This window comes from Solanum lycopersicum, chromosome 12 (genome assembly GCF_036512215.1).
Source record: "Solanum lycopersicum chromosome 12, SLM_r2.1".
Lineage (NCBI taxonomy): Eukaryota > Viridiplantae > Streptophyta > Magnoliopsida > Solanales > Solanaceae > Solanum > Solanum lycopersicum.
Genome location: NC_090811.1, coordinates 67,865,987 through 67,879,367, shown reverse-complemented (window position 1 = coordinate 67,879,367; position 13,381 = coordinate 67,865,987). Strand labels below are relative to the sequence as shown.

General features: G+C 28.7%; 3 protein-coding genes and 1 non-coding gene across 4 annotated transcripts; all 4 read right to left on the bottom strand.

The window, feature by feature from the left end:
• Nucleotides 1-695: 695 nt before the first annotated feature.
• TRNAS-AGA (transfer RNA serine (anticodon AGA)) lies at nucleotides 696-777 on the bottom strand. The gene has a single exon. It is a non-coding gene; the product is annotated as a tRNA-Ser (tRNA).
• A 727-nt stretch (nucleotides 778-1,504) lies between these two features.
• Nucleotides 1,505-3,850, bottom strand: IAA5 (auxin-regulated IAA5). The gene is made up of 4 exons (NM_001279133.1): nucleotides 3,633-3,850; nucleotides 2,369-2,664; nucleotides 1,844-1,961; nucleotides 1,505-1,574 (listed from the first exon to the last, which is right to left on the bottom strand). Exons 1-4 carry the CDS (start codon nucleotides 3,848-3,850, stop codon nucleotides 1,505-1,507), a joined length of 702 nt encoding a protein of 233 aa, NP_001266062.1.
• Nucleotides 3,851-6,681: 2,831 nt separating this feature from the next.
• Nucleotides 6,682-9,169, bottom strand: LOC101244358 (uncharacterized). Its single transcript, XM_004252972.4, has 2 exons — nucleotides 8,612-9,169; nucleotides 6,682-8,169 (listed from the first exon to the last, which is right to left on the bottom strand). The coding sequence occupies exons 1-2, from the start codon at nucleotides 8,987-8,989 to the stop codon at nucleotides 6,943-6,945; spliced, it is 1,605 nt and encodes a 534-aa protein (XP_004253020.1). The 5' UTR covers nucleotides 8,990-9,169; the 3' UTR covers nucleotides 6,682-6,942.
• A 977-nt stretch (nucleotides 9,170-10,146) lies between these two features.
• On the bottom strand, nucleotides 10,147-11,588 carry LOC101244652 (pathogenesis-related protein STH-2). Its single transcript, XM_004252973.5, has 2 exons — nucleotides 11,313-11,588; nucleotides 10,147-10,583 (listed from the first exon to the last, which is right to left on the bottom strand). Exons 1-2 carry the CDS (start codon nucleotides 11,488-11,490, stop codon nucleotides 10,285-10,287), a joined length of 477 nt encoding a protein of 158 aa, XP_004253021.1. The 5' UTR covers nucleotides 11,491-11,588; the 3' UTR covers nucleotides 10,147-10,284.
• Nucleotides 11,589-13,381: the final 1,793 nt, after the last annotated feature.

Here is a 13,381-nt window from a genome sequence, read left to right as displayed (position 1 = left end):
GTAATAATAAATGGTAAGACAATAAACTACAAAAATAAAACTAATATGAATGGATAAACGAATACGATGCACCAAACTATTACCAAGCTTATTCTGTAAGAAAGCGAGACAACACAATATGAACGGATAAACAAATATGACGCACCAAACTATCACCAAGCCTATTATGCAATTATCTACTAATCTTTCACTCAAATCGACGACCTTCGTATCCTTTTATCTACGATCAAGCCTATTATGCAAGAAAGCGAGACAACACAATATGAACGGATAAACAAATACGATGCCACCAATCTATTACCAAGCCTATCCTGTAAGAAAGTGAGACAATGCACGATTATCTACTAATCTTCCACTCTAATCTACGACCTTCGTATATTTTTATCTACGATCAAGGCTATTCTGCAAGAGAGTGGGACAACGTAATATGAACGGATAACACACTAAATGATAACACACTAAACTATTCTGCAAGAGAGTGAGACAATGCAATATGAACGGATAACACACTAAACTATTACCAAGACTATTGTGCAAGAACGCGAGACAACACACGATTATCTACTAATCTTCCTTTCTAATCTACGACCTTTGCATCTTTCTATCTACGATTATGACCGGAGTAAACGGTCGAAATAACATCATAAAATTCTTTTAATATGCAAAAATTATTTAAAAAAATGTACAAACACAGGCGTGGTCGGCAGGATTCGAACCTGCGCGGGCAAAGCTCACATGATTTCTAGTCATGCCCGATAACCACTCCGGCACGACCACTTGATGTGATGTTATTTTCTAAAGTATATATATATATATATATATAATATTTAGTATATTTATTTATTAATTTCATGATGAAGCTAAGCTTAATGTTACAAACTTCTGCATATTGTTAAAATTCTATAACTCATTAGATGAAGTTGTAGGTTGAATGATACATGAATAACATGGGCGATTCAACAAATGTAGATTCATAATATATGAGTATTAATTATAAGTCTTATCAAGAGTTATACGTTGTCAAAAAAAGTCTTCGTTTATTATTTTTGGGACTTAAAGTTCACAAACCTAGTTATGTGAGTTCTTAGGAACACAATAATATCTATGTTGACGTAGACTGGTGTATTTATAGTCTTATCTCTAGTTACCTTAGAAGATAGAGAAATTATTTTCAATATATAGAAAATAGAAACAGTACAATAATAAAAAGAATTGAACTCAAAATAATGAAAGAAAAAAATCATAACAATATATAAGGATCTAGCAAGCATATGTATCAATTATATAAGGGGTTTTAAGAACTAGTAACTTGAATAAGGCTTACATTAGACAAAAAAAAATGCATAAACAAAAATTGAAACTATAAAAAGTACTCCCCAAAATGTGTACTCTTTGCTTCTCTACTTGTACTATTTTCTTATATAGTTTTTCCAAGTTGTGTTCTCATTTGATAATTTGCTAATTAAGTAAACTAGATCAATTTGCTTTGTGTCTCTCCATGTTTCTACATACAAAGTCCTTTGGCCTCAGTAGTCCTCATGATTCTTAGTCTTTTCACATTGCTCAAAAACATCCTACAAGACAATACAAACGAACAGGTAAGCAGAGACGCATTCAGGATTCGAAATTTATGAATTTTTATAACGATAATGATTTCTAGTCAAAGATTTTTGTTTTCTTATATAGTTGTGGTGTCTAGCCTAACTTGCATGTACTTTAACTAACTCTACAGAATACTTAGGTTACATTTTACTAGCAATAGATATCAGATAACTCTGTTCTAAATACGTCAAACATTTTAACTAACTATAGAAACGCTAAATTAAAAGAAATGTTTCTTTACCCCCATGGAACATCTCCTACAAGCATCCAATCTCCATCTTTATCCTCATATGTGAGAACAAACTCTGATGATCCATCCAAGAGCTTACATGACTTTGTTACTTGTTCTTTTTCTCCACCTAATTTAAATAAGCACAAATTCAATTAAGTATCATATATTATCACTATAACAAGAAAAATCACACTAACATGTACTATCTAGGGTAAAGAGAGGTTTCATCTTAAGTAAATGAGTTTATATAAAGTAAATTCAAATTAATCAGAATCACAAACAAATATCAGACGTTGGATGGAAAATAAAGTGTTTGATAACCAAGTTATTAGACTGTAATTGTATTCGATCTTTGGAGGCTCTTTAAAAATAGTCACTTTTGCCTGATCCTACAAAAATAAAATACTTTTGAAGAATCAGACATGCCCCCATTGTCATTTTGAAAAGTTCGAGCAACATAACTTTTGAGAAGTAGCACCATCAAATCATTTCAAAGATATAATTTTAGTAACTATGATAGATATGTCAACTTACAATTAGTAGTTTTGGTTGATTTGAAGAACATCTCCTCCAAGATTTTGGCTAAAGTTTCATAGCAAATATGAGAACTCAAATTCACTTTTCTTCCAATTGGCAATCCATCCATATTCACCTTTACAAAATCTACATCATTATTCTTGGTATTATTAATTCCATGATTAATTTTCTTGTTTGAACTCTCAGTTTCTTTGTTCACATTTTCTTCTTGTTGATGATCAGCATTTGTAATCTTTGATTGATTAAAACTATTCATCCTGTAAGTCCTTATTGGTGGCCATCCCACAACCTGACTGCTTCAAAAGAAATGCAATTATATTGGTTAGAAATAACTAAGGCTACAAAAAAAATTATATGAACATAGTAATGTGGATGTACCAATTAAATGTTATATTAATTAATAGAGAGAATTAAAGTAAGGAAAAATAAGCACTTTTTTTTTTATAATTGTTTGAATTTCGAAATTCATTGATCTGATTAATACCACACAAGCCCATAAAAAGAAATTGCTCCCTCCCTATCCATAGTTTATCGTTCCCAAAAGACAATAACGATAATATATATATATATTAAGTGTAATTCTACAGAAGGTAGAGCCTACTACGATTGTACCCCCACTAAAACTCCTTCAAGAGGTATAGAGAGAGTGTTTTCGTCTATCCAAAAGATCCCCAGTCAATTAACGCATATCAAACAGTGTACAAAGGTAAAGACGAAATAACATATAATAAAGGGTAAACTAGACAATAACAACAACCAAATAAAGTAATGTGATGGTCAAAACACAAGAAATATTTGATAGTAAAGAATTTTGAATATTAACTCTTTATTTAGCGAGCAACACAACGACCCTATTATGTTAGTCTTTTCACCATATACAAAGCTTATAATTATCCTTAAAGAATCACATTCTTTCCACCACAACCATAAAAATAAAAAAACAATCACTTCAAAGCCATAACTCAAGTAAAAACTCCTAATATAGTCACCAAATTTACCAAAAAAGGCTTATATCATCATCATACATTTTTTCATAAAACAAATGGAATTATCATGGTGAAGCTATAACAAAAAAAAAAAAATACTAACATTTAATCGCACAATTTAATCTTTAATTTTTATCCTTCAAACGAGCATCCTGCTCCTTACAATCAAACTTATGCCTTGCGCGAGGTATAATATCTATAAGGCTACAAGACATAACGTCTGAAATATTATAATACGAAAATATAAACTTATGTCCAACGAAAAAGTTATTTACCTGGCACTTGTAGAAGCAGATCCAATATTTTCATCAGTACAAATATTATTAAATCTTCTTGTAATAAATCCATTAGGAAAATCTTTAGCAGTCAAAATTCTACCATACTCACACCATTTTGTTGATGATTTGTTAGTCTTTGTAACACTTGGGCCTAGGCCCAAGCCCAATTCAAGCCCAGTTTCATCACTGTAAGATGAATTATTCTCTGAACACATTTTTCCAATTTTTGACAAACTACAAATATTGAAGTTCAAGAAATGAATGAGAATCAAGTGATCATATATATATATATATATTGGGAGATAATTAATTAATTTAATAATAATAATTAAAAAATTTAAAATGTTATATATGGGACCCATATGTTTGCCATTGAGCCAAACACTTTTTTAAATTATTATTATTAAATAAAATGATTAAACAAATGAATTCTTCCTCTTCAAGTTTCATTTGAAATCATTTCAATTTTCTTTTTGCCATTATATGTACTTGAATGTGTTATTTCTTTGTTCCCTATAGCTTTTAAGAACTTTTCTCCTTTCTTATTCACTTTTTTGTCCAAATGTTGGGACTAAACTTACAATGAATATAATTTTCTAGTATAACAAAAAGTTACGATAAAGTGATAAGTATTAATTCACATTCAAAGCTTAACTAAAGATGAAATTAGTTTTCGAAAAAACATTTTTTTAAGTAAAAATTTTAATATAAATTTAAATTAAGAGGACGAATATCAAACACTGAATTAAAAACAAATGAAGAAAACCATTTCTTCGACTCCTTGAAAATTCAATAATTTTTTGTTTTTATCCTCCTATGATAGTTTTGGTTCACATTTGATAGAAATAAGATTATGTACACACCACTTTTTTTTACTAATTACTATAAAAAAAAATCTTTAGTTAATTTAAGTTGGTGAATATATATGGCCAAAATCACTATTAGATCAATCTTTTGAAAGTAAGGGTAAGTGATAGTTGTCTTCTAAATAATAGACAAACAACACAAAGAAAGTAAATAAATAAAGTATATTGAAGCCAAAAAAAATAGTATATAGTCTAGACTAAGCTTTTGGCTTGTGAAAAGAATCAACCTTTTACACATTAACCCATGAGTTTTAATGCTAAAGTTGAGACACCTAAACTTGACTAATTAAGATTTTCTAAATCCTTGATTTTGTTTTATGTCAATTACAAATGCTTAATTAAGATTTATAGGCATCTAGAAGACTTATAATTAATGAGGTTTCTCCATTAGCCTTTCTTTATCCAAGTCATCATACTTTTTTATACTATACTATGATCGTACTAAACTTATAACTCAGTATAGTTTAATATTTTAAGTTTGATTTTACTATACTTCGTAGTGTGATAGATTTGTAAATCATAGTTTTGTTCAACATCGATTCACATATACTTTTATAATAAAGAAATATAATTTCGACCTTTCAGAAGCGTTTTAATTATATCATACTAACACCTTTAACATATAGTAATATTCAAAAGAAGGTATATAAAAGACATTTGTCTTCGTTTATCAATTATACAAAAAAGGGCACATTTCTTGACGAAGAACGAACACCACCAACGAAAGCACTATGCTAGAACGACAATGACACTAAGAGACAAAAGCTAGGGGAGGAATGAGGTTAAATACTTCAGTAGTCTTAGCCGTAAACGATGAATACTAGACACCGAATCAAGATAGTGTAATCAGAATTCCGATGACTAAATAATTGATTTTGTAATATTAATTTATATATTTATCAGGATTATAACAACATATATGTATGTATACGTAAATATATACTTCAACACGTTATCTGTATTTTGATATGTTTTTTGTTGAAAATTGAATATCATATCGAATATATATAAAAATAAAAATACATATCAAATATTATTATATCAAAATTACGAAAACATATCTTATTATTGTGTTGTTATAATTTAATATATCGTATCTATACTGAATAAATAAAAGAAAAGAAGTAGTAACTTTTTATGCGACAATGATATTTTTTGCAGGCCTTGAAATAAAATTCATGTTTGATAGTACTATTAAGCTAATTATTAAATTAACCACATTAAAGTTTTGTAATATCTTACATATGATCTTTGTCGGACCAAATATTATTATTATTATTATTCTGTCCAAATTAACTTTTAATAAAATGTAATATAATACTCAATTAATAAACATGTTTTCTAGAGACAATGCCAGTATTAGAGAGCTTAATATATAGACAAATTGATAAATAATTAATTTTCTTTAGAAAGTTAACACCAACTAATTTTAAGGTCAAACTTGTCATAAAAGTATGTTCCATTAAGGATCAAAGCATCTCACCGACGAATGTGATGCAGTAAATGATTTGTTCTTTTTTTAATTTGAGATTTTAAATTCGAATTTTAAATATGAAAAAACATTTTAATATAGAATATTTCTTTTTGAATGAAATTCTGTACATGCTAAATTCGAACTAATCGAGTTTTAATATAAATATTAAATACCAAATATCGAATAAAATGAAATAATTAAGAAAATTAAAATTGTGATTCCAAAGCACACATTTAAATAATAAATTAGAATAACGACTTCATATCGCATGGTCAAACACAAACTAAATTTAACCTATTTTATAAGAATCTACGAACGAAAATAAATTAAATATCTATATTTCTACAAAAAGGTAGGGAACATAAAAAAACATTTTCAGTAAATAAAGGAAAAAAACATGGCAACACAAATCAGAGACTAAATAAAACAAATATATATTTGAAAAAATGAAACTTGAAGAGGAAGAATTCATCATTTTGAAAAGAGTGTTTGTTTTAATGGCAAACATATATGGGTCCATAGGGCATAATCATTATTAGTTTTTAAAAAGAAAAAATAATTTTTTGATATGAAAAAAATTATTCATTTTTTTTAATTAATTATAGTTTAAAGTAATGCACCCCATTCTTTTTGCTTAAGATGACAATGAAAATTATTTGTGTGAATAGCTCACACATTACACTTATTTTAAATTATATACAGTATATAACATGAATATTATCTTATTTCATGGGAAAAAAATTCCCTCCATACCAAACCAAAATATCTAAAAGGCATATGAAACTGACTGATAAAAGAAAATGAATTTTAGTCTGGTTAAGTTCCACCAAAGTGGAAAAAAAAAATATATTAATACAACATCTTATTAATTTAAAAAACAATAATAATGAATATTTTACTCTTTGCAAATAATGTATATTCCTTTCCCTTGTCACAATTGGGCCTTGAAATCTTTTTTTTGGGCTTTTTACACCCATGACCTGCTTCCAACTGATGGGCTTTGAAACTTTGGATTCACTCTTCTCCTTTTGGGCTTTCCACAAACACATTGACATTCATAACCATAAAAGTTGCCAAAACAAGAAAAAAGCCCACTCCCACCATCAGTATGCCTTCTCGTGTGCCGGCCCGTTGAATGATAGCTACTCGACGCCATCCCCCGGTCGTATAATGGCGGTAGTTCGGTTCTCCACCTCTCGAGCTTCGACCGGAGACCTTCGACGCTTTCATCTATACTCCAACCATCCAAAACAGAACTCTTTTCCTCTTCTAAAGGATATTTCTTTTCAGCAATAGCAGCAGCCACTTCAGAAGGTGAAGGCCCAACTTCAGAATCAGACCATACTGAATGGGCCTTTAATGGGCCTCCAAATACAAATTTCCCATTTTGCCCTTTTGGGCCTCCATAATCAAATCCACCATTATTTCTCAACATGGGCTTTCCAATAACTGGTGTTTGTCTCTCTTTTGGGCTTACATCATGGCCCAAATTCTTATTGGGCTTTATTGTAATGGACTTTTCATCAACTACCTTAGTCGTCGGTGAATCGGTTCCGGCCTTCTTTTCATTAATGGGCTTTTCTTTATCCCCAAATTCTAACTCTATAAGTTTGAGTTTGGGCTTTTCATCTTTGGGCTTGGGCCTATAATCTTTGGGCTTGGGCCTATGAAGATAAGAAGATGATTCTTTACTAACAATTGAATCACTTAATACTGATCCAGATTTACCTTTTTTATTGTTTGTTTTGGGCTTTTCTCTTAATTCTGCACCACTTATAACAGAACTTGCTTTGCCTTTTTTCTTCATCATATGTTTTGGTGGCTCAAATGAAATACTAAGTATTGAACTCTCTTTTTCAACAGCCACAACTTTTTTTTTGTGGGGAACTGCTGCAACTAATGAACTATTGGCCATCGAGCCGCTATCGAACGCGACACGTTCACTACGCTCACTCCTTGTACGACGTAGCATAGGTTTTAACGCAGTGGCATTGTTGTTGTTGTTGTCGTCCTTCTGAGCCTCTAGGGTTTTTTGGTCGTAGTTGGGTAGATGTGCATCTTCATCCATTAAATCGCGATATCCAACTGCTGACATACTTAATTGTCTATATAGTTGCATGCTTCTCATAGTACCACCAAGTAATGTCACACCAATGTTTAATATTCCTTGAGGACGCCCTGAGGGACGACGTATCTATATCCCAAAAATAAACAAACTTTTAAATGCTAGTTTTGCACATATTTATTCAAAGAAATTGTGAGTTATTGTCAAAAATCATCATACAACATACACAGTTTCAATTTGTTTGTCTAATTTTTCTGACATGAAGCTATTAAATACACAATGAAACATATGACAAAACTAATGAAATCTCACTTTTAAAAAAAAATATGAAATTTCAAAAATGGTATATTTAAAACAAATTTAAATAAAATGAACATCAAACAATAGAGATGGGAGAATATTGGACATATTACATTCCACAATTTCATCTATAAAAATATATGATTTAGAAAAAATTATAGGGATAATTTCAGAAACGAAGATTGAAGAGATGCATGCATGCATGCAACGTTCCTATTTCACGTAAACAGATATTCACAGAAAGATCAAAATATACTCGAAAGAAACAAACCTGAAGTGCAACAAAACGCATACCAATATGGTGTTGTTGATGTTGCAACCTAGTCGGAGGAGGGATAAGGTTTCCAACGAGGACACGAACGGACCCCACAAGCGAATCGCGGAACCAATGTACCGAAAAAATGTCAATTTGTACCGCAGAAGTATCCTGTTGTAAAAATTCATCATCTACCCGAAAAACAAACTTATCATTCCACGTGGGGTTGTTACCACCATCATTATCAACCCCTGTGGTGAGTTTTCGGGTAGGGTGGACCCACGCGGACGCGTAGGTTTTCATTTTCTTGGATATAGGCTCCAAATCTTGCGCGGAGATAATATTTACCTCCAATAATTGAAAAGGCTTCAAGGCTCCCATTTTATGAGGCATTTTGAAATACGAATAATGATGATCGATAACGATGATAGAATATAAAATTATATTTCCGCTCGCCGCCCGTCGTTGATGGGCCGACGAGGGAAGAATTTGGCATTAACGTGGAAAAATACCCCCAAGGAAAATTGGGGAAGGAGAGGAAGGTGATTTTTTTAGAGGACATTAAAGAAAAAGATAATAGAATACAAAAGGAAATAGTAATTAAATTCAACTTCTTTTTTTGACCATTAAGGTTATTAACATATTTGGATGATTTGTAATTTTCAATTTAAATTTTTTCAAGTCAATAATTGTGGACCTTTAGTTTTTTTTTAGAGGAAAATCTTATCATTAATATGTGAAAAGTTGAGAAATAAAATTTGCATGTGTATTTTAGGATTTTTTTTTCCGATAACCAAGTTTGATGATGATCAAAACTCAGACACATATTTAATTATTTCTTTTTGCTTTTTTCATATGTCATCAATTATTCGTTGTTCTATTTACTCTAAGTGTTACTACAATATATGAAAAAATATTTTTTGTAGACGAATTAAAAAAGATAAAGAAAAAAAGTGTTACGTAAATTATGTAGGAGGAAAAAGTATGTATGATATATACTATGCTTTTGAAATTCAATATATGATGTGAACGTTGAAAACTAAAGGCAGATGCTGGTAATATTGTTTGGTATTAGTGGTCAATTCAAAAAGTAACAAAATAAAATTCATCATTCTTTTAATAGCTTTTGCCAAAATAAAGTTGTAATAAAATCATAAAACAAAGTCCTTTTGGACCAAAAGGGATTTGGAATGTTTGAAAATCTATAAATCATATTTTCACAAATAAAAATTTTAATGTTTCATTTTTTAAAAATTATATTGTTAAAGTGTGTGATTATCGATCCCATTTAATGCTTAAGTTATTATAAAAGATTATTATTAGTTTTGTCTCAAATACACTTTTTCCTTGAAGTGCGAGATTATATTTTTTTCATACGTCACACGTGGAAAGTCTTCTTGATAATGAGTGATGGTGAAACTTATAGTTAATTTAAAACATTTATCTGCTCTAATATCATATCAAAATATTTGATCATCTCATAAAAAATGTTACTATTATCGAAGAGAAATCACAACAACAATTTACTCAATATTATCACACAAATGACATACGAAAAAAAAGAAACTCTAATTTAATTGGTTATGCGTTCAACAACATAACAAACACACATTACTCAAATTTAAAGCCAAAATTCCAAAAATTAAACTTGTTAATTCTTAAAAAGTTAATTAAATTAAAACCATTAATTAAACATAGGCAAAAGGATTAGCAAGAAGATATGCCTCAACAAGTTTGAAAAGTTCAATAGCTTTGTCTCTATCTTCTTTGATTTCTTCTTCTTTGACTATACAATTACCATTTGTATGATACTCACTTATTGTCTTGCAAATGCACCCTCCATTTTCACATTCTTCAAATCTAATATAATAAGAAATATGTTCCAAATTTTCTCCAAGAACTTCTCCTTCAATTAATGAATATTTTATTACCATGTTCTTGTCGTCAATGAAATGGATCTTGTGTTTTAAGTATTTTATTGGATATCCTGTCATCATAAAAACATAAATAATTTAGTTTTTGTCAGTTTCACCGTAAGAAAATATGCTATGGAACAATCGATAATTTCTAGTTAATCTGTTGCTAAAATATTTCTACACAACTGATTTTTCTTATAATTTATCGTTAATCTATAGCTAAATGAGATTATCTATAAAATTTTACCCGTCTTTAAAAGTTCTTTGTTTTCTATACTATGTTATAATCTTTTATTATTCTATTTTTCAAATGTTGGAGAAGTTATATTGTGCCTTCAATATAATCATTATATAAGAATTTAGAAAATTATGAAGCACAAACAAGAAATGGAACTTTCATGGCAACTTTATTATAAAAATTGGAAAAAGTCATCACAAAAGACTTTTTTCCTTAAAGACTTTTGAGTTAAGATTTTCAGAAAGAAATTATAAAGAAATAGACATATAAAATATTCAATATACTACACAATGTACCTAATTTTTCTTAACTTATTTTTGTGGAAAATAAAGGGGTCATCATGTAGTTATAAAGTCATCAGAAAAATTAATTAACCTCATTTCTTGTAATGAAAAAAAATTACCTTTTACCTTATTTGATTAATTGTCATCCTACTCTAAAAATCATATTAAATTGGATAATTATTCATCTAAAAACATAAATCATTAAAAAGAACACACTTTTTTTATTTAATTATATCTTCAACACAAACGAATCAATATTTAAAAACCTAAGTTAATACCTTCAACAAAGTTCATCTTCTTGATGTTTCCATCATGATCTTCAATAGTTTCAATATTTTTAACAGCTTGTGACATCAATTTTGGTATAATATTATCTGCATCAAGAACCAAAGCCTTGAAAATCCTATTTGCATCAACTTGTGCTACAATATCTTGGGTATATGTAGTAACACCCATAATTAATATTAATTTTTGTCTAAAATTGATAAAAAAAAAGAAAAGATTATAATAGTTATTGAGAAAGATTTGAGCTATGTGGATAATGAAATATTAATTTGAGAAGGTATTTATTGGAAAAAAATGGAGTGAGAGACTTTAGAGTTGAGTCAATAAGTCAACTTTGTAAATTTCAACATTCATAGCACTCCATTTTAGACTTTATTATATAAATGCATTTTTTTTTCTAAATGCCCTATCCATACTCTTTTGAATAATAAATTTCTTGGTGAAAAAAGAAAAGAATAATAAATTTCTAGGTGAAAAAAGAAAAGAATAATAAATTTCTAGAGAAGTCATTTATTCACACCCTATATATATTCCACTTCAAACTTACATATGGTTAAGTGATTGATTAGATGAAAATATGTTGTTATTATTATTGATTCTTATTAAGTCAAAATTAAAAAATATATATAGACAAACATAGGGGTGGACATTCGGTAATTTGGTTTCGTTTCTTTTTTTTTTTAGTTTTTTCGGTTTTCGATTCTTGTACAATATGTACCGAACACCGAATCGAAATAATTCGGTTTGGTTCGATTTTTATTATTTCGGTTCGATTTTGTTAATTCGATTTTTTTAATGGGCCTGCTTAGTTGGACTTTTAAAAATTTACAATTTTTTTTGTTTGATTTTTCAGCTTAATGAGCTAAAAATAGTTACATCAAAAAGTGTCTTTTACTTTTTACTTTTTTATTTTAAATTATAATATTTATTATTTAACATTAATAATTAATATAATATAAATATATATTATAATATAATATAAATATATATTATAATATAATATATTTCGGTAAATCGAAATACCGAATAACACAAAATTACATAAATATCGAAAAATACAAAAATATATATCGAATACCGAATTGAAAATCGAAAAACCGAAATACCAAAAAAATTTGGTTCGGTACGGTATTTCGGTTTTCCAGTGTTTATGCCCAGCCCTAGACAAACATATTAGGGTTGTGTATCGGCCGGTTCGTTCAGTTTTGAAGTTTATTGGGTTGACTTATTGGTTATCGGTTTGTAGAGATGCTAAACTGTCATAGAACCATTAAGATATTGACTTATCGGTTATTGGTTTATCGGTTTTTGATCGTTATCGGTTCGATTATCGGTTTAACCGTTAAATCTGACACAAAAGAAAAAAACATTGAAAATCACTTAGATAATAAGTCGATAAACCAAATAAACCACGAACTTGAGGTCACAAGTTACATCTTGCTCACAAAACTTTTACATGGTAGAATAACCAAGTATTTGAAACAACAAAAAATAAATGTAGAAAATTAAACTCTAAGTCGAGTAGTTTATATACAAAATGGTATAAATATAATTATTTAATTTACTATCAGGTTATCGATTAACCTGTCAAGAAAAAACTTCAGACTGTTAAGAATCGATAATCTGATAACAAAAAAATCAAATAGTTATCAAAACCGCTAAGTCGATAACCCAATACTATAAACTAATAACTTTTTTATCGATTCAACTTATCTGTTTCAATTCAATTTTTAACAGCCTTAAAACATATGTTATGCATAATTAGATAGTCCATTTTAGGAATAGATTCAAAATATTGAGACTGACTATAAAAAAAATGAATTATATAAATTATGACAGAATAAATATATTTTTTGTTCGATAAATATTTAATATCAAATTATATCATATAAATTAAGTTGAAGAAATATTTTTTTTTAAAAGTTAGATTAGTCTCCCCTCGAAATATGATAAAATAACTTAGTCTAGAATGTTTCTTATTTTCGATTCTTAACTAAAAATCTTGATTTCAAAGTCTTCTATTTTAAAAAAATAAATCATATTAGATAATGCTTTTTTTTTT